The 19138-nt window shown below is 46.6% G+C and overlaps 1 protein-coding gene across 9 annotated transcripts in view; it reads right to left on the reverse strand.

Moving 5' to 3' along the window:
- Positions 1-19138, reverse strand: part of oxr1a (oxidation resistance 1a) — a 117349-nt gene that overhangs the window by 51853 nt on the left and 46358 nt on the right. The window contains exon 1 of one of the 9 annotated variants that reach the window (XM_035646530.2): positions 8719-9073. The exons of 7 other annotated variants lie outside the window; for them this stretch is intronic. In XM_035646530.2, coding sequence (XP_035502423.2) covers positions 8719-8914 — 196 coding nt within the window. In that variant the 5' untranslated portion in view covers positions 8915-9073. Of the gene's footprint in view, positions 1-7789; positions 7848-8718; positions 9074-19138 lie in introns of those variants that run through there. One more of the 9 variants, XM_035646614.2, reaches the window with a different exon arrangement.

A 19138-nucleotide genomic window follows, 5' to 3' on the forward strand; every position in this document is an offset into this window, starting at 1 on the left:
GTTGCTCGGAGGCGCACAGTATTTTTTTCATTTCATTTTTTTTTTTTTTTACCGAATCAGGTTTGTGCAAACAGTTTATTTTTGGAAGGTTTAGATGAGTCATGCAGAATAAAGTTATTGTGATAAAATATCACAACTTTGCTGAATAATATAACAGTGACAATTGAATCTATCTGCATGACGAAGCTCAGCTTGACATCATGCTAAGTGAGGACAATAAGTGATGATATCACAATGCATCCTGTGAGTAAACTAAACGTCTGTACCACATTGCAGGGCAATCCATCCAATAGCAGACGAGGCATTTCACTAAAAACCAAGTCTCAACCTCATGGTGGCACTTGAGAACATTTTCAGGGGATCACGACGTCAGTAGGATTCACGCACTGCAGAAAATGTCATAGCATTCAAAATAGAGCTACGCCTCTAGCGTGGCAAAAAAGTTACTATTTCTAAAGATAAGGCATTGTTTTGTTATCAGTACTACTGAAACTCAAGCATCACATTGGAAACAGTATCTAAATATTTCATTCGATACCCATCACCGCCTTGGACTTTTGAAACATGAGACAGGTTAATGGATTTTGACAACAGTCGTTGATCGCAGCCTGACACAAATCTATATCCATGCGCACGCATCGACAGCTCTGTGATGAAACAACGTCCTGCATAACATCTACATCAACAACAGTATCTGTAACAGTTTCTCAGTAACGCAGTCCATGCAGCTGAAAAACTGGAGGTCCTGCCTGAGCGTCAGACCTCCCGTCCTCCTCCTTTCTACTGTCAAATGCATTCACACTCCAGGCTCGCTTATCACACTGTGATTCATCCAACCTCTGGCATTGAGGTTATTGCACTTTGAGCAATACTTCTTTCCAAGTCAAAGTTGGGAGTACAGTGTGTGTGTGTGTGTGTGTGTGTGTGTGTGTGTGAGAGTTGCAGGGGGGGTAAAACGGGGCATGATGAATGGCATGGCTGCAGTCTAACTCTGCATTGGCTGGATCGATAGCGATGATACATATACATAATGTGCGCTGGCTGTAGCTCCAATAAGAACTCTGTGATTCATGCTGACCATGACAGTAATGCAAGGCTGTGACTCAACTGATGTGTGATGATCTGCAAAGGGGCATTAATGACCAGTGTCATTCATTATTATTATTATTATGTATTGCGTTGAACGAGAGGAAGGTAGAAAACGGAGGAGGTCTGCACAAGCACATCTTTAGGGATCAGTCATCCACCTTTACGGTACGACGGAGCATCTTTTATCGGTTTACGTGGCCTTTCGGAGACCTGGCACTCTGCATCTCGGCAGCAAACACTAACCTCTCGGGTTACAGCTCCAATCAATAGCAGGAGAAGTGATGAGCTCAGCTATGAGAAACACAAACTCTGCATTATCAGATCGTCTTATTGAGCCAAAAAAGCAAAAGGGTGTCCTGTTCAGGAATCAGGATTATCAGGTCTCAGTGTGGTACAGGGAGTGACTTTAAGAGGGTTGGAATACACTGGGAGACACTGGGTTAACATTCATGTTTTCATAATATATTATATCATATTATATTCATTCATTTATAAACATAAAATATGCATTAAAATAAGTACTGCATACTCACTTTTTTAACCTTACAACAGGGCCAAGCTAGCTGTTACCAGTCTATGTGCTAGGCAAAGCTAACTGGCAGTATAGGCTGTAGCCGTATATTTAGCATACAGACATGAGAGCGGTATCAAACTAACCAGCAAGAGAGTAAATAAGAGTAATTCGTAAAATCTGTTAAGGTGTCATGAGATATATACTGTATATATCACTATGACAGAGGTCATTCTGCCTAAAGACTACATGTTCATCTGATACTAAAGTATATGTTACAGGTAACACAAGGACTTTTTGAATGGTGGGCTTTTAATTGTAACAGCAAACGCTACTTTTACCTACTGCAAGTAGAAGATCTGAGAATCTTTCCCACTTACTGGAACAAATATCAAATCCTCCACAAATTGCCCCCCCCCCCCCCCGTCTCACCACAGTCTGTAATGAAAACCAGTCACAGACGATGGATCACCAACACAGGCAGCTTATTTTTTTCCATTTGGCCGGTCAGGTCTGCTGAGATCAAGAGGAAAAGTGTGACGGCGTCTCCTTACATCCATCTGCATGACTAACAATCACACATGGGGGGATGAGATTTGACAACTTTATGAATCGCCTCTCCGTCCTTAGCGCAAAAAAAACAAAACTCATATCACTAACTGCTTTGGAGCAAAAATGTGGAATTCCCCTCTGTCGGTGCAGCTCAGATCACACATTTAAAACCGCAGGTCCAAACAAACAAAACTTTTGTCCAACGTTCGCAGATGTTCAAAGGTGAAGGATGATCATTGACCTCATTTTGCAGACAAACCAAATAGTGTAGCAGCCGCATGGGTCGTCACCAGAAGCAGAGACTTGATGTCAACATTTCTGACGGCACATATTTTTCGACAATAATGTCATATGCACTGAATACTGGACAGAGGAATAACCCTACAAATCTTCTAGTCTTGACATCAAACCTGATCGGAATAAGGAGGCAGCCAGGCACAGTAAACAATAACAACAACACATGGAATGAAGGAGCAGGAAGTGCGAGTGCAATAACAAGGTCTGGCAAAAAAACAAAAAAGATGTTGAGGATGATGCATGAAAAATACGTTGCATTTGATGACAATCGTCGGGGACAAGTTGCTGACAACCAAATGCCAGTGTGCACCATGGTGTCACTGCCAATTCAAATGAAATGAGGAAAAACATCTTAAACTAATGCGAACGCAGGCATTCAGATCTGTACACCCGGCTCAGGGTTGAGTTTAGTTTGAGTTGTTGACTTTGAATAAACTACACGTCGTCAACACATTCGTATGCTGAGATGGGTCTGAAGCCGGCAGCTGCTGTAGCAATTAGGCCTGCAAAAAAAATGACTCTTTTCATTGTCGATTAGCTGTTCGGTCCATAAAATTTCATGAAATGGTGAAAAATGTTGATCGTTATTCCCAAAACTCCAAGATGATATTTTGTTTTGTCCACACACCGAAGATATTCAGTTCACTGTCACAGAGGAGCAAATAAACCAGAAAATATTCACATTTAAGTAGCTGAAATCAGAGAATTTTGACTTGACTTATTTTCATAAAAACTACTTGAACCGATTAATCGATTAGCAAAAAAGTTGCTGATTAATTAAGCAATTGATTTTTCTAATCTGTTGCAGCTCTCGGAGCACATGCGCCACACATCACGTATTGTTCACAAAGGTTAACATTAGCTTTTTTCGGCTAACGTGGCGTCATGGATCTGTCAACTTGTTAGTCAGTTAAACTGCTCACACACTGACTACCAGTGTGTGTGTGTGTGTGTGTGTGTGTGTGTGTGTGTTATTTTAAATCTGCCTGCTGTGGAATAGGATCTGGTATTGAGAAATGATACAATTTCAATGGTATAAGTAATTCCCTGGGTTCCCCGCATTCTCACACTTAAAAAAAGTTGTGTTATTCTTCACAAAGAGAAATCCTCCGACCCTGAGTCAGTGAATGAAAGAACCTTTTTTTTTCTATCCTCATTGACACAACCAACTATAAAAGCTTGAAAAAGGCGAAAGAAAAACTACCAAGGGGAAGTGGTGAACCCAAACTCAAAGCATCTCTTTTAGAAAATCCTCGCAGACGTCACATCCATGCAGGCTGTGGTTAGATGTCCCTGATGTTTTCAGAAATCACCACCATTAAGTGGGGAATCTTTTGGGGAAAGGAGACGCGAGCGTTTGCCGAGGCCGGGTGCTCGCTCTCTTTTCAGCTTGGAGTGATGAAGTCGCTAAAGATGCAAGTTGAGTCAGAACAGGTCTTAATTACCTTGCCATAAACGTCAACCCTGCTCAGCGTTTGTGCTCATCATCATCCGGCCTCTTTCAAACATCTGCTGTTGAAATATATCTCAGTGCCGGCACTCACGACGCACTGTACGGTTACATAACCCCCGTTTAGCTTCTGATACGACACTTCAGGCCTTTGACTGCGTTGGTTCTCTTCTGTCATCACACAGACGTCGAGCTGTTGCCCATGAACTTTATTTTACCCCTAAACTGACAGTGGGACCTGTTGGTCCGTGAAGAAAGACGTGGCTCCAGTGACTGATTCTGTTGCCGCCCGACACACGGACCACTTCGTGTGGACTAAATCCTTGAGAAGTCAGCGGGCAGTCACGAGGTCAGACCCTGAACACAGCGGGTGTGCAGTGTCGCGGTCCGGCAGGTCCAACCGCCATTTATTCTCCCTTGACGGAGCAACAACACATCCTCCTACCGCAATGGCATGCGGGACGAGTGGCATGCTCATACAAAGTGCTCCAGGACTCCCTGGAAATTAAAAGTGATTAAAATCACCTATTACAGTGAGCACCGGCAGACTGCACCTCCTGAATCATGTTGATAATTGCAGCAGAGTCGGTGTCAGCCTTAGGGCGAACGTCAGACAGAACCTAAGAGATACCGGGGGGGTTCAATGTCAGGAGGACAAAGCTGCTCCTGTGACCAAGGCCCCGGTGAATCAACTGCGATTAATGAAAGCGTGTTGGCACACAATCTGTCTCGTGTTTTTAAATATGACAAAGTGTGTGTATTACAGAAGCTAATGAGGGCAAGGAAGGATGAATTGTCAAGGCAATGTTTTTCCTGGGCCAAGACAATTAACAGGATAGGACAGGAGAGAAAAAAAATATATTGTCTATATAACATTCTAACCTTCTAATCTTTCTACTTATTAATTAATGTATTTTTCTCGGATAACTAACAACAACCAAACAAAAACTTTTTGGCTGATTTGGCTTTAACGAGATGTTCTATGACATTCATGCTCTGTATGTACTGTATGTTTGACCTGAGCCAGTCCAAAACGACAATGATAGCAATCATCACCATACAGGGTTAGTAGCAAAGCACTGGGGTCGGTACTCGGTATCGGCTGATACGCAAAGTCCAGGTATCGGAATCGGTATCGGGAGGGCAAAGAAATTCTTTAGTTTTGACCATACACACCATACAACCATTGATACATTGATCTATTTTTTAGATATCACAAACCACAAAAAGTTGGACAATTATATCATATATTGCTCAATCCTTAAGAGATGCAAAGAGCTGTAACCTTGCACTTTAAAAGAAAATTTAGATAGAGAAAGAGAGAGATTTATTTGGGGGGGAAAAGGAAGTTGGAGTTACTTTCCATAACCCAATAATTCACTTAACCTTTTTCTTTTGTCAGTAAGTCTTCCCTCTAGTGCTGCAACAGTTAATTGACTAATCGATTAGTAATCAATTAGTAAATTAAATCGCCAACTATTTTGATAATCGATTAATTGTTTCAAGTAGTTTTTATGAAAAAAAAGGTCATAATTCTCTGATTTCAGCTTCTTTAATGTAAACATGTTCTGGTTTCTTTGCTTCTCTGTGAAAGTAACCTAAATATCTTTGGTGCGTGGACAAAACAAAACATCATCTTGAGGTTTCGGAAACACGATCAACATTTTTAACCATTTTATGAACCAAACAGATAATCGAGAAAATAATCAACAGATTTATCGATTATGAAAAGAATTGTTAGTTTGCAGCCCTAATTCCCTCCCCATCGGAAAAATATGAAATCAATACATGTTAAAACTTGAGGTAGTTGCATTAACTTTAATTTCTAGCTTTAGAAATTCGGAGCGGTATAGAAAACATGTGTTGTGAACTAAATCATCAAAACAGTTCAAGGGCGTTCTAATAAAAAGCAAATAATACATCTGTTGATCACACAAAAGAAAGTTCAAGAACACACACGACTGTGTCTGTTTAACCAGTGTCATTTTACAGAACGCTGTGGCAGTAGAGTCACATGCCGCCAATTTCAATCGGACAACCGAGGCAGAATCATTTTCATACTTAAATTGCTGCAACACGTTTTCCGATGCCTGCAGGTGTGACGACTCTGCGTTTACAGCAGACAAATAAATCCAACCAGAGTGACTCTAATCACGGTTCTTATTGCCTCTATTATGTAGATGCGTCTGCCTCGTTGCCAGGAATGACTGCAGGAGTTTTCAGCCACTGTTTGCTTTGTGCGATCACGATAGTGAAGACGGAGCAGAGGCCCAAACCCCCGCGTAATTCACCATGTCGCATCTGAAAGCAAGACGGGCATGTCTCCTCTTTGTGTGTCATTTCTGAAAAAATCTGTCCCGGTCGACAACATGGAACAACAAGTTCTCTGTTCCACTGACCACGCTAGTTAACTCAACTCCCGGGGAATCTGCAGGAGCCCGGGGCAGAAGGGCCTGAAGGCTCGAGCCATTTATACGAACTTTACACACATTTTCTGGGGGGATTCACACCCAATCGATGGTATTATTCTGTTGTATCGGCTGGATATGACACACTTGTCTAGTTCCTTCCACGAGGGCTTTCTGTGGGTAACTGGGAAATGGAGATCAACATTGTTTTTGCTATTTACAGACATTTTATAGACCCGAGCGAGGCATCAGTTAACTGAGAACATTTCAGTGTTAGCTCCGCTGATGCAGCCGACTCAGACGTCATCACATGACTCAAAAGGTGGAGCTTCGGTCATATGACAATTGGTTGTTGGAGTTTGATGTAGCTGCCAGACGTGAAAGGGCCTCTATGAGTTTTCTCGGGCGAAAACGTTCCTAATAATTTGCTTTCATTCAGAAATTGAGAGACCAACACAACTTTTTTTTAAATATCAAACTACACATGAAACATGAGCTTCACACTTCACTGGCCGAGTTGTCCCCCGTGTCGGAAAGTGCACCGACCTGCCCACGGTTCGCTCACCACCTCGCCATCGAACTTCGTCTTCTCACGTCTAGGCCTGTCACGACAATTACGTTATCGACTTATCGTACAATAAATGAATATGAACTCAATCATTTTTATCGACCTCAATAACAGCCGTTGTGTTGACATGCATGTTGGTTTACATAAAGAGGAACGTCAACAACAGTCCAGCAAGTCTCGCTGCCTCTATCCTCTCATCTGTTCTCGTCGTTTGACTGATCAATTGCTGGTTTGGTCTATACATGTCAGAAAATATGGATTTCTTAGTATGGCACCATGTCTTCAAAAGTTTTGTCTGAGGTGTAAACTTAATTGTGTAGGACTTGCATGCACAACGACCAATAGATCTAAACTGCAAGCTCACATGATTCTGTGTCAAACAATGGTCTTAAAATGACGATAATATTGTTTATCGCAATTATTTCTGGGACAATATATCATGCAACAACAAGAAGTTATCGTGACAGGCCCACTCACGTCCATTACACCTGACTCCACGTCTACTTAGGTCTCATTCGTTCTCCCCTGAGCGCGGGGGGGGGGGGGGGGGGCGCCACCGAGGCCCTCTGGAGCCTGATGATGACTCTGCAGGATACGCAGACCCACCCCCCCCTTGTGCATTTAAACCAGAGCATGGGTGCAACTTCCACCGTGTTTTACAGAACAACCAATTAATGGCTCGACTGACTCTGTGTGATATGTATCAGATCCCAATCTTCTGCCCGTTTTCGTTTCAAGAGCACTCCCTGCATTTCTCTGCGTTTAATTCAAAGTCAGAGAAAGCCACTGACGGGCCTCCAAAATAAATGATGTGTGAGAGGCAAAGCAGGAAAAAAAAAAGGGGGCGAGGGGGGAGATCCAATTTTCATTAACATGGAGCTACTCCCCGATGTGAAAACCCCTTGAGGACATACTTTCTTGCTCGTTCCCTGGCTGGATGACTTCAAGCCTGCTCATCTGAAATATTTGGGATGCCTCTGTTGTTGTTGTTGTTGTTGTTGTTGTTGTTGTGTTGGTCGTCCGTACGGGCAGAGAGCAGCTCGGCCAACTTATCAGGTTAGAATCTATTGAAATGCTGGAACTCGGGTGTGGTGGCACGCAGAGAGAGAGGCCATGTCCTGTCCAGGAAGTGTCCTTCAGGGTGTGTGTGTGTGTGTGTGGGTGTGTGTGTGCAACCGCCACGGTTGCATCATCATGCCATATTTTGCCTTCCCTTTTCTATTCAGCCGGAGCATTAAACTGACTCATGATTAAGTGTGTGTGTGTGTCTGATACATGAAATCCTGTTCCATGTGATTCCTCTCAGCTCCAGGTCTGAAGGGATGTCACCTATTGTCTGTTGTTGTTGTTGTTGTTGACCTGCAGATGATCACGACAGACACGTGACTTTTAGTTTCATGTTTCTTCACAGCACTGCAAACACAACAACAACAACAACAACAACAAAAACAACAACATATGCACGCATCACCTTCAATGCCACGTGGTGTGAAGTATGTGGAGGGTTTGCTCAATCTCAATAAACTCAACTTTATTAACACGTCAGAGGCGCCTTCCGGTGACAGCGCGCTGCGGAGATAACGTGTAAGACTTGACGCCTGAAGTCACAAGTTTAAACTATACTTATAAAACAACCATGCCGAATTGAAGAGGGACACTCGAAGTCCACTGCCACCTCTTGAGCTGGGGTTTTACCTCGCGGGAAAAAGACCCAGGAGACGGGGAACCGTTAAACCGAGCGGTTTTTCAAGGGACTCTGGCGGAACTCGCCGCAGGAGCGCGTGCGTCCGGGGGTTCTGTCCGTTAAGCTAACGGCGGGTTTGACCGTCGGAAGCGTTGTTACCTGTTTGCCAGTGGACGAAGAACGTGTCGGGTCTTGACCCACCGGCCTGGTGGTGCTGCTGCTGCTGATGAACCTGACCCGGCTCCGGTCCTAGTCCCGGTCCCGGTCCCGGTCCCGGCTCGGACTCGGGCCACAGTCTGTGGGAGATCGCGTCTCGGACAACTCTGGCGCCCGTGACGGAGAACAAGTAGTCCATGACTGCAGCGTGCGTGTTGTTAGCCACCGACGACGGAGCTCTTCAACGTGTCACAGGGAGACGGACTGACACTGAGGAACGAGCTCCGACACTCCGCACATTCCGAAACAGGAACTATTTGAAATACGTCAACAACTGCATAAAACTTTTTTTTTTCCCCACGCCCCTAGTGGAGACGCGCGGTACTACGCAGTTAGGCAGCATCCAATCAAATCAATAGTCACTCATCTACACTGTTGCCCATAAAGTTGGAATCATTTTGTTTTCAGACACATTCCTCTTTTTGTTCCTATTCATACACATCGGTGATCACCTTCGACCAGGTGCAATGATTACAGTCTGAGTCCCAGTGGCCTAGGTGAAACAAATTCATGCCTCCCAATTGTTTGGCGCGATCAAAGGCGAGACATTCGCAGTAAGTCCACTTTTTCAGAATTGGCTGTCAAATCTTCAACCACATTTGAGGTTCCCGAGGCCATGCCTCGTCCGACGCACTGGCAATACGCCAAAGAGTGCCTGCACTCCGACAGGACGGACACAAACAAGCCAACGTTGCTGATTTCCTTGGAATATTAACAGTTTGCAAAGGTTAACTGGGGTTTACGGTTTTCACTGGGATATGTTTGAAAGAGATTTTTTAAATAAAGTTTTGAGAACATATCCCCTTTTTATCTATCAAGAATAAATCACATTGTCACAATCATTTCATGAGAAGAGGTAAAAAAATATTTTATTCCAACTTTAATGGCGACAGTGTATTTCTCCAGTCGTCCAGATGCTTACACTGGCTTCCTGTTTTTGTCAAAGAATTGATTTAGAAAAAAATACCACTGTTGGTTTATGTCGTGGAATTTTCGTCTATCCTCCCTGAGAAACTCTTAAGACGAGTCTTCTCAGGCACCAAGCGAGGTCATCTCATCTGCGGAAAGCCGAAACAATCTTTGAGCAAGTCTGAAGTCTCTCTCGAGTCGTCATAGTCAACATACAATTAATTGGTTTATTAAAGATTTAACATGTATCCTGTTATTATTTATTCAAATTTGACCGTGTAGGTTAAATCGAAAAGTCTACATTCTCTTTCACAGATCATTTTTTTAGGCCTCCTACATTTCAGTTGACATAAACGTTGTAGATTCAGGGACGACTGGAGGAAGACGTGTGGAGGTTTTATTCTTCAGATCATATAACGGCAACAAAATCTTTACTAATGTATATAAACAAATAAAAATATATGAATAAATGTATGCATAAAAAAATGTGACCCAAGCTCATCCCACGTCAATTTCCCAGACCGTTGCTGGGATACTTCGGGAGCCAATCCATTGTGGGTCTTTACTCTTTATGGCACCCGGGAGAATGACGTCCATCTGACTCCCGCCATAATAACATTCTAATAAACTGTGACTTTCACATTCGGAGCCAAAGCACACGTCTGCGCTCATAATGCGGCTCGAGGGGGCCACAGGGGGAGAACTGCGAGAGCTGTGACATATAAGTGTCTGCTTATCGGGTGAGGGACATGAGGAGATGGCATTTGCGGGACATTTGAATGAGGAACAGTGCAAAACCAACAGACTAGAACAGGTTGTAATAATTGTGCGGCAGACTCGGGTGAGCAGTGAACTGTTACGAACGTGATGCATTATTCATTGTAGGGGGCCGGAGATGTAGTGAGACAAGAAATGTAAAGAAATCCTGGGATGTGTCGGATGAATTGAAGAAAGGATCTTGGTGAGACGAAGGGGCCTCTGTTTGTTCACTCGTTCACATCAGAAGAAGGAAAGGATGGGAGGAAGCTCAACTCTGGGCTCTGCGGTCGGTGGGCTGAGGTTGAAACAGATGTTATGATTGAGTCCGATGAGCCAGTGGGACTCCAGGCTGCATCAGGGGCCATGGGCAATACTGAATGCGCCCCATCTGCTGGTTGCACAGGGTAGTGCATGCTTCGGTGTCCCTCAGTGAAAAAAGACAGTATTCTACGTGAACGGCAGCAATATAAAGATGATGCAACGATCAGATCCTGTGCAGCATAAAGGCTTTGTCATTTCTTTAATAGGCATATTTTGCCACTTTAGTAAAAACACGGTGTGTCCGCTCCACCATGTGTTGTTATTCTCAACACGAATGCCGTATATAACTATTTCTCGGGTAATGAAGTGGTCAACAAAATGAGTTTGCTATGATATAAAATATTGAATATTCCTATTTGAAGGGATGTAATCTGTACATGTTGGGGGGGGGGGGTTTCTTGAGAAATAACTCTTAACAATTGAAACGGTTACAGACTAATTTTCTGTAAATTGACTGATCGATTTGAAACACAGTTGCACATAACATGCTGAATGTAAACTGGTCAAACTATTTCTTACGCAGCAATGTCCCTCTCGAACATGTTACATCACATCATCTTCGCAGCCGAATGATCGATTCCCTGCGCCACCTCAAACATTTCCGTTGCAACAACGCGAGGGATTTCATCCGGCCCTCCTTGACCTTGCGGAAGGGCCCCCGCTGGTCCACTTGGCACTCAGACATGTGTACGCAGACGGGGCCACACCCCCCCCCCAAAGAGCCTTGTAGCTGCCTGATATACTGTGTTTCTGTACCAGCTGCCCGGAGCACTCATCAAATCGTCCATAACGTCCCTCGGAGGGAGGCTGACTGGGCTCCTCCCGTATTCCCCTGCAATTTCAGCGAACTCAGCGGTAGTGCCGACTAAACAATGTGGCTGATTCAAGTTTAAAAGGCCCATTGCTCTCGGAGAACTCCTCCACTCTCTAATTAAACTTTAGTGCGACCAAAGAAATGAAGAAAATGAAAGAATATTCCCTCCGTGCTCATCCAACTACTCCAGCCTCATTGCATGGAAATCACGTGAGTAACTTTGTTCTATACTTAAGCTACAATGTTTGATGTATTCTCTATTTTCTGTATTTTATAAGTGATTATAAACCTGTCATTTGCAAATGACAGGTCACTGTAGTCTCCTTCTACGTGTGGTTACGACATTATTAGAGGTGTATATATATTTTATACTTATACCTTTCTTATTAATTATCCACTGACATCAGATCGGCGCCGCGGAGCGAGGGCACTAGTCTTCGGGAATCATTCTGTTTAGTGCCTTTCAAAATGGTGACGTCTTGTCATACAAGCGTCGTGATAAAAACCTCCTGGAGTGAGCAGCTGCCACCAAAAGGCCCCGAGAGTGAAAGTGAGGGTCCTGCGTGTGTGTGTGTGTGTGTGTGTGTGTGTGTGTGTGAGGCTGTGTCATCCTCTGGGAGCGGGGGGGGGAAACTGGGGAGTGAGTGCTAATCTCAACGGTTCCCCCAATTGGAAGCCACGTACGTACGCTGCAGCCTAATCCTGAGACGGGGGAAGAAGAAAAAGAAACGCCTCCCTTGCAGAACAACAAACACGAAGGCCATCGGGGGAGCTGTCGCTTTTCTACTGTCGACCGACAGACGGTCTGCACAAGCCAGGTTACATAAGCAGAGCTAACACGCTGGTGTGAACGCCACCATGTGTGTTTGTGTGCGCGCGTGCGCGCTGGCTCCCAGACATTTCCCCGTTCACAGTGGAAATCAGTGTGACATGAACGCAGCAGAGAGTTCACTCATGTGACACAAATGCACCTGCTGGCAAACACCAACAGGCCTTTCAGTGTGAGGTGATGGCGGGTGTGTGTGTGTGTGTGTGTGTGTGTGTGTGTGTGTGTTCACAATGAGAGATCATTTTCCCAGAAGTGATGGCTCTCGCGTGGCATCGTGGTACAGCGCCGCCGGAGCTGGCCCGCCTCGACGGCGAACGCACGGCCCACGCGGCCCCGTGCTTAACGGGCGTTCCGCTCTGTTATCCCACGGCACCGTGCGAGAGGCGCAAACAAGGCGTGACGACCAATAAGGAGAAGTTAGCAGCTGCAGGAATCGGGGGTCGACAATGGCGGCAATCGCAGGTGTTTGACAAGACCCACCCCCGTCTCTTGGCGTTTTCATCGGGGAGGTGGAGCTCCCCCTCTCTCGGGGGGCCGTCAGCTCGACAACAGATGAACATGTTTTCCGCTCTGGCAGCGGGACTGCCAAAACTATTCCTGAGGGAGGGGGCCAATGTGAATTCATCGTTTGTGTGGGGCCAGTGCCGAGATGAATCACCACATCGTCCGGACTCGGCGGGTCACTTGATAATTGCAATGCTGCTTCTCTTAGCGATGAGCAAATCAGACTTTCCAATCCGCCCGTTCTGTATTACGTTGGAGAGTGGGAGGGAATGGGGACATCCAGGGTCCACCACGTGTGCACCACAGGCCATGAGATTTAGTTGAAAGCTCTGGATGCAACAAGCAACTCTCTCTTTTTTGGGGGGGGTCGAGGTCAAGAAGGAACCTTCAGGCTCAGACCTGATAGTGTTTTTTTGTTTTTTGCAGTATTCTGAAATATTGACGTTAGAGTTGACCATCGTGGTGACATGCAGTTACCCCGAGCACCACCGGGCCCCGGCCGGGAGAAAATCAGAGAGGGAATAAGGGTACCAGTGGTTTCCAAGGCAACCCTCCAGCCCATCCCCGGGAGGCGCTTCTTTTGCTACTGGCTCACGGTTATGGTGTCGAGGGGTCAAGGCTCATGGTAGGAACGAGCCTGTAGCTCACAAAAAGAGCCACTGACGATGGTACTGACACAAGGATCCATAAACAGTATCCTGCCATGAGAAAGAAAAAAGGAAAAAAAACAAACATAATCATGCCAGAGACACTGTCCTAATTTTAGAAGATTATCCGCCCGTCATAAACAATTTTTCCGTATCTGGGTTTTTCCTCTTAACTGATTCAGGAAACCCTGGCCAAGAGTCTTTCCTCGCTCGAGGACAGAGCCAGAAATATCATCCGAAAACAGTGGATCTCTTGTTGCTGCGAACGTGTTATGTAAATACATGATGTCAGAGTGTGGAAATAAGCCACCGTCATCCAGCTGAGTGCCTCTGAAAGAGACGAGGAGGTGAGGCCGAGGCGTTGTCGCGCCATCCCGCCTGACACCGACCCGCCGCCGCCACATTTCAACCCACTGTTATTGCCCGGGCTCCTCTCTCAGGACAGCTCAGGAGGGCGGCGAGCGGTGATGGATGAGCAGTGGCGTCAGAGCGGGCTATCTCCCACCGCTCGCGGCCATCTATCCTCCGTGGGCGTCTGCTCCGTGTCTGGGTGGCCCCCGACGACTGATCGCAGGAGGAACACATCCGTCTGCGGAGGGGAGGGCGCCCTCCTTCCATCTTCCTCTCTCCCTGCGTGCATTTCGTTTTTATTCCCTGGGGAGTGTGTCATTCATGATGGGGGCACACTCAATTTCAGGTGGTGAAAAGGAGCGAAAGAAGAAAAAAGCGGGAGGGACAGCACCACGGAGGGACAGCACCTCTCAAAGAAAGAGAGGCCGAAGGAGGAAGGGAAGAGGAAAGGACACGCATCGGACACGCGCCACTGCTCGCCTCACACCGGGCAATTTATTAAAATAATAAAAGCCAGCCCCGTGCTGAAGGTTGAGCCCACAATAAACCTGACAGGGAAACGGAGAGAGAGGCCGCAGGGCCGCGGCATTGTCAGGCGGATGAAAGAAACAAATGCCCTGTCACGTCGGTGTCCACTTTATTATCTCTCGCCGAACTCTTTGGAAGGAGTTGATCGTTCGCTTTTAAACTCGGACACAGTCGTATATTTCACCATTACCCTAAAAAGCCCCTCATGAATCCCTCGGCTACAACAGGAGCACAAAGATCGCTCCGCATAAGCGCCTCTCTTCGCCGCGACAGGCGTCAGACTCAGACTGCGAGCACATACATACGACGTGCTGCGGGGGCGAATTAGAGGCGAATGGACATCTTTAGTGCCACAAAGATAGCGAGCGGCTCTGCGCCGCCCCGATCCGCTGTAAAACTGTCTTCAGCCTGGACACTGTTCATCCATCACCCGATAGTTCCACAAGTGCGCTAAATTGGATAATGAATCTGCCCCCCCCCGCCCGCCCCGAGGATGCAGCGGACGGATAATTTGCTGGGTACATTGCGAGCCGGTACATATTTGCATCGTTTGATGTGTGCGAGACGTTGGCGCGGTTAAACGGGTGAAGTCTTTTGGGGTCCATAGGAGTAACATGAGTGAAATGGAACCCGACGAGGGCGTGATTGACTGTGTTGACTGAATTTGCTCATGAGACATGCGGGTTATGAAGTCTGTGGCTAAACGTATGTCAATAACCTGTACTGTAGGACCAAAACACTACATCATCTACATCCATCTGTCATCTACTGTTCATGATCAATCATGTTCCTCAATGCCACATACAGTATGTGCTCGTCCAGTGTCTTATGCTTCCAGATCTATATACTGTAGCACATAATTCTGGAGTTCCAAAAAAAAATTGTAAATTGTTTGCTTAATAGGAAATGGGCAATATTGGGAAACTGTCAAAGTTTCTTTGACGCAGCACAGCCATACGACACGGTTCACAACATAATAGGGACATGCTACTTGAAGTCGTCAAATGTTGGAAGAGATTGAATCACCAAAGGTCATAGTTCAATGCTTCCTTGAATAGGGTTACGTGCGTGTTGACACGTTACTCCTATTACACAGTGTCGTTTTTTTGAAACAGCGTGTATGCGGTCGCTTTAAAGATGGCAGACCACTCCAGGCGGGAAAAACGTATCCGTGGCGTACCGCCTGTCACAGGTGGAGGCGCTATTGTAGGGAAAAGGTCGATGTTGGTCGTGTTGTTACCACGTACGATGAGTATGAGTCGGAGGACTTGTTGGTCTGCGAGAGTGCTACCCTAGATGAGCACAGTGCTGTAGAAAGGGCCAGCTCTCTCCCAAAGTTCAAAAATACAACGTACTGCCGTGTTGAGGAATTTTCCTCTGTCCTCCGCTGAGAAACTCTAAAGACGAGTCCTCTCAGGCACCAGGCGAGGTCATCATCTCATCTATGGCAAGACGAAACAATCATTGAGCAGCTGAAGGGTCATGGTCGCGGGGAGATGACGACATCACTCAAAGCTTAGTAGACCACAGAGACCGGGGATGGGCCGACTGTCCTGGGACGCCGAACACTGTCAACCTGTTGATCCGAGTTGCGAACCTCAATATTGAGCTCTTGTAATAAATACTTCTGCTTATGACATCCACGCTTTCCGTCTCCCTGAATCAGCAACCACTCCATCGATGATTCCATTTCATGCCGTACCTCCGGAGTCGTCTTCACCGCCGGCTGGCAGCTCCACCTCTCATCGTGCACTACCTGCTCAGGTCCAAAGTACAGACGGACAAAGCCGGGAAGCCTGACGAGGATCCTTACGCTTCAAGGCCAACTCAGGTCTGCTTCACAAAGAAACTTCAGAGTGTGTTCATTTCGCTCCGAGCCGTTGACCTTTCCCTTTTGGCCGATACAACTCAACACTGTGCACCGCGAAGGCCTCCCGCTGAGACACTCAGCTCCTCCGTCCGCGCAGACACGCCGCCGGAGGCTCATTCCACGTGCTACGTCGAAGGAGACTATGCAAAGTAATTCGATCAGTGATGCGCTTCTGAAGCGGAGCAGCGTGTGGATGGAGCCGCAGAGTAGGTCGGGGTTGCTGGGGTCATTATTCCCTTCTTGTGTACGTTCCAGGCAGTCGGGGGCCGTACTGCACATGCGCGCGTGTGCACGCTCGGACGGTCATGACAACATGCTTCAATCAAGCCAATGTGGCAGCTCATTGCCCGGGGCCTACACACTTTGTCATGCCTGAACATGGGGCAGAGGCTTCACACGGAATCTGTCTGAGCGCGCAGGGCACACAGCCCATATACTGCACACTGTACGAGTTACGTCTTGGCATTTTATCCGCCAAGGCTTTGCGTCTCTCTCTGCGGAAAAAAAAATGCGGCGTAATAATTAAGTGCAAAGTGCTCCAGAGTTGAAGGCATGCGCAGGTATTTCAGACCAGGCGACGGCACAAATGAAACAGGCTTGTTGGAGCCTGTATTCTTTACAAGTTTGTTCTTAAATGCCCGTGTGTGTGTGTGTGTGTGTGTGTTCCCCACCGCCGCTGTACCTCCAGTAATACTCTGCGCAGCCAGAGAGGAACAAAAAGGAGGAGGCAGTCAAATCGTACGCGTACGCAGCGCCCGCCTGCCACGCTTCTCTGTGATGGTCTTCCCAGAGCCCCGCCATCCAGTAAATGTCCAGAGCAATGACCCGTGTGGAGAAGACCGCATACTGCACTGGCCGGCTAAGTCCTGTCCTCCGGCTATTTCTTCCTCTTGGATAAACCGCTGCATAGCAAACGTGGCCCCGGAGCGCACGCACACACGACACAGAGTCCCTCCACGCTCTAATAAGAGGAGCTAGAGGAGGGTGCAGAGGGAGGGGAGCAGGGCTCAGGGTGCACGGGGACGAGCTGCAACCACGGCCTGTGTGAAGCTCAAGTCCAACTGCGTTTGTGGCCAGGATCCAACATTCCCATCCATTGTCCCCGTGTCCTCTGATTTAAGTGAAAGGACAAAGGATGCTACTAAAATCTAAACCCACAAGCGCTTCAATCATGTCTATTTCTATACAGTTATTACTTGCTCAGCAATAACAATGTGTAAGAATTATGTAAAATAAAGAAAAAACTAAATCTGAATCTCATTCTAATTTTTGTCAAGACACAGTTTAGCAAATGTTTTACCCTATTTACTGAAATATTTATTTTTCTCCGAATGCATTTTGGACGAAGCCTTTTTATCCTTATTCTCACAAAAACATTAACACAACTGAAAAAAATCATGTTCAATTCTTTTTTGCATTTCTCTCTGCAATATTCTAAACTGATCAACATGGGCGGTTGTCTTCTGAGGCGTCTTCGAAGTTGCTGTTTTTGTACGATAGTGGTCAGTGCCGTGAAGAATGAATTGACTGCGTCACAGTAAAAGCTTCCCGACGTCGACCAGCACAATGTTTTTAATGTGAGGCAGCGACTTCGTACAGTTCTGTCGAGGGAGTGAACATTAAATGAGTGCGGCGGCAATGAAGATAAAATTAAAAACAGGAAGACTCAATTCATTTGTTTTGCTATGAATCCTTCATGCGTGGAGGAGCAGCCCCGTGCTGGTCTGGCCCGCCCGGCCGCTGCCGGTGAAAGCGACTACACGGAGAGATAATGACCGTCTGTAAATCCATTAAATGGCTATTGCACTGTAAAAAAATGCAGCCCCGTAAAAGGTCTAAGTCAACGCTGTTAGTCAACGGCGCGGCTAATGAAACAGGTTGAACTGAAATGAAAATCTTCAGGTTTGCAAATTTCAGAGGCGTTGCAGCCTCTCGGGGATCCTCCACGGCGGACGGCGTTTTGCCCTCCAGCGGTTGGACCTTGACCTTTCGACCTCGCGCCTCGCGGGGACGGACGAGCGAGGGCCGCGGAGAACGATTGGGGGCAGTGGAAAGAGCTCGACGGCGGGCCGCGAGTCAAGAGCTACTGTTTCCGAGTTGAAGAATGAGCTCCCCGACATCCGTGTGACTCCCTTTAAATGATGTTTCAGAGACTCACGTGAAAAGACACGTGAACTGTCCCGCTGAGAGACAACAGGTAAACCAACAGGTAGGTCTGTTGGGCGATCACGTTTCCACTGAACCTCCGTTCCTCTGTAAATTCAATGGAGTGTTGTATGAATATCTCTCCCCATGACTCTGCAATGGTCTGTCCGCTCCTCCGAGTCACCGACGCATTCACTGAGCAGAAATGCTGATTTGCACTTTAGCCGACATCACATAAACAGGTTGTTTATTTTCCCCCTTTGGTTTTTGTAGCTCAGCACCGACACATGTACATTAGACACAAGGCAATAGAGCTGTTTTGAGAGAAAAAAACGAAAAAAAAAACCCAGCCCATGAGTAAAAAGGGAAACAAATATCAACGGCTATGTGAAGTGACATTTCTCATTTTCCCCTCCCCGTTGTAAAAATGAATCAATGGCAAAGGGCCGGTTCCGGCGTTCGACACCGGAAAACTGCTTACTCTTCATCTGAGCTGTACGTGATCAATCGCAGCCAGGGGACGGCCGGGGGCCCCTTCCAAACTAAGCGGGGAAACAGTGGGATTACTCGCTCGCTGGCATTTATAAATTGGCCCCCAAAGAGAGGAGGGGCCACCGAGCGACTCCCGGTCGACATAATCACTCCAGCATGGCCAATAGATCCGACCAACAGGTCTTTTACACCGG

This window comes from Scophthalmus maximus, chromosome 1, assembly GCF_022379125.1.
Source record: "Scophthalmus maximus strain ysfricsl-2021 chromosome 1, ASM2237912v1, whole genome shotgun sequence".
Classification (NCBI taxonomy): Eukaryota; Metazoa; Chordata; class Actinopteri; order Pleuronectiformes; family Scophthalmidae; genus Scophthalmus; species Scophthalmus maximus.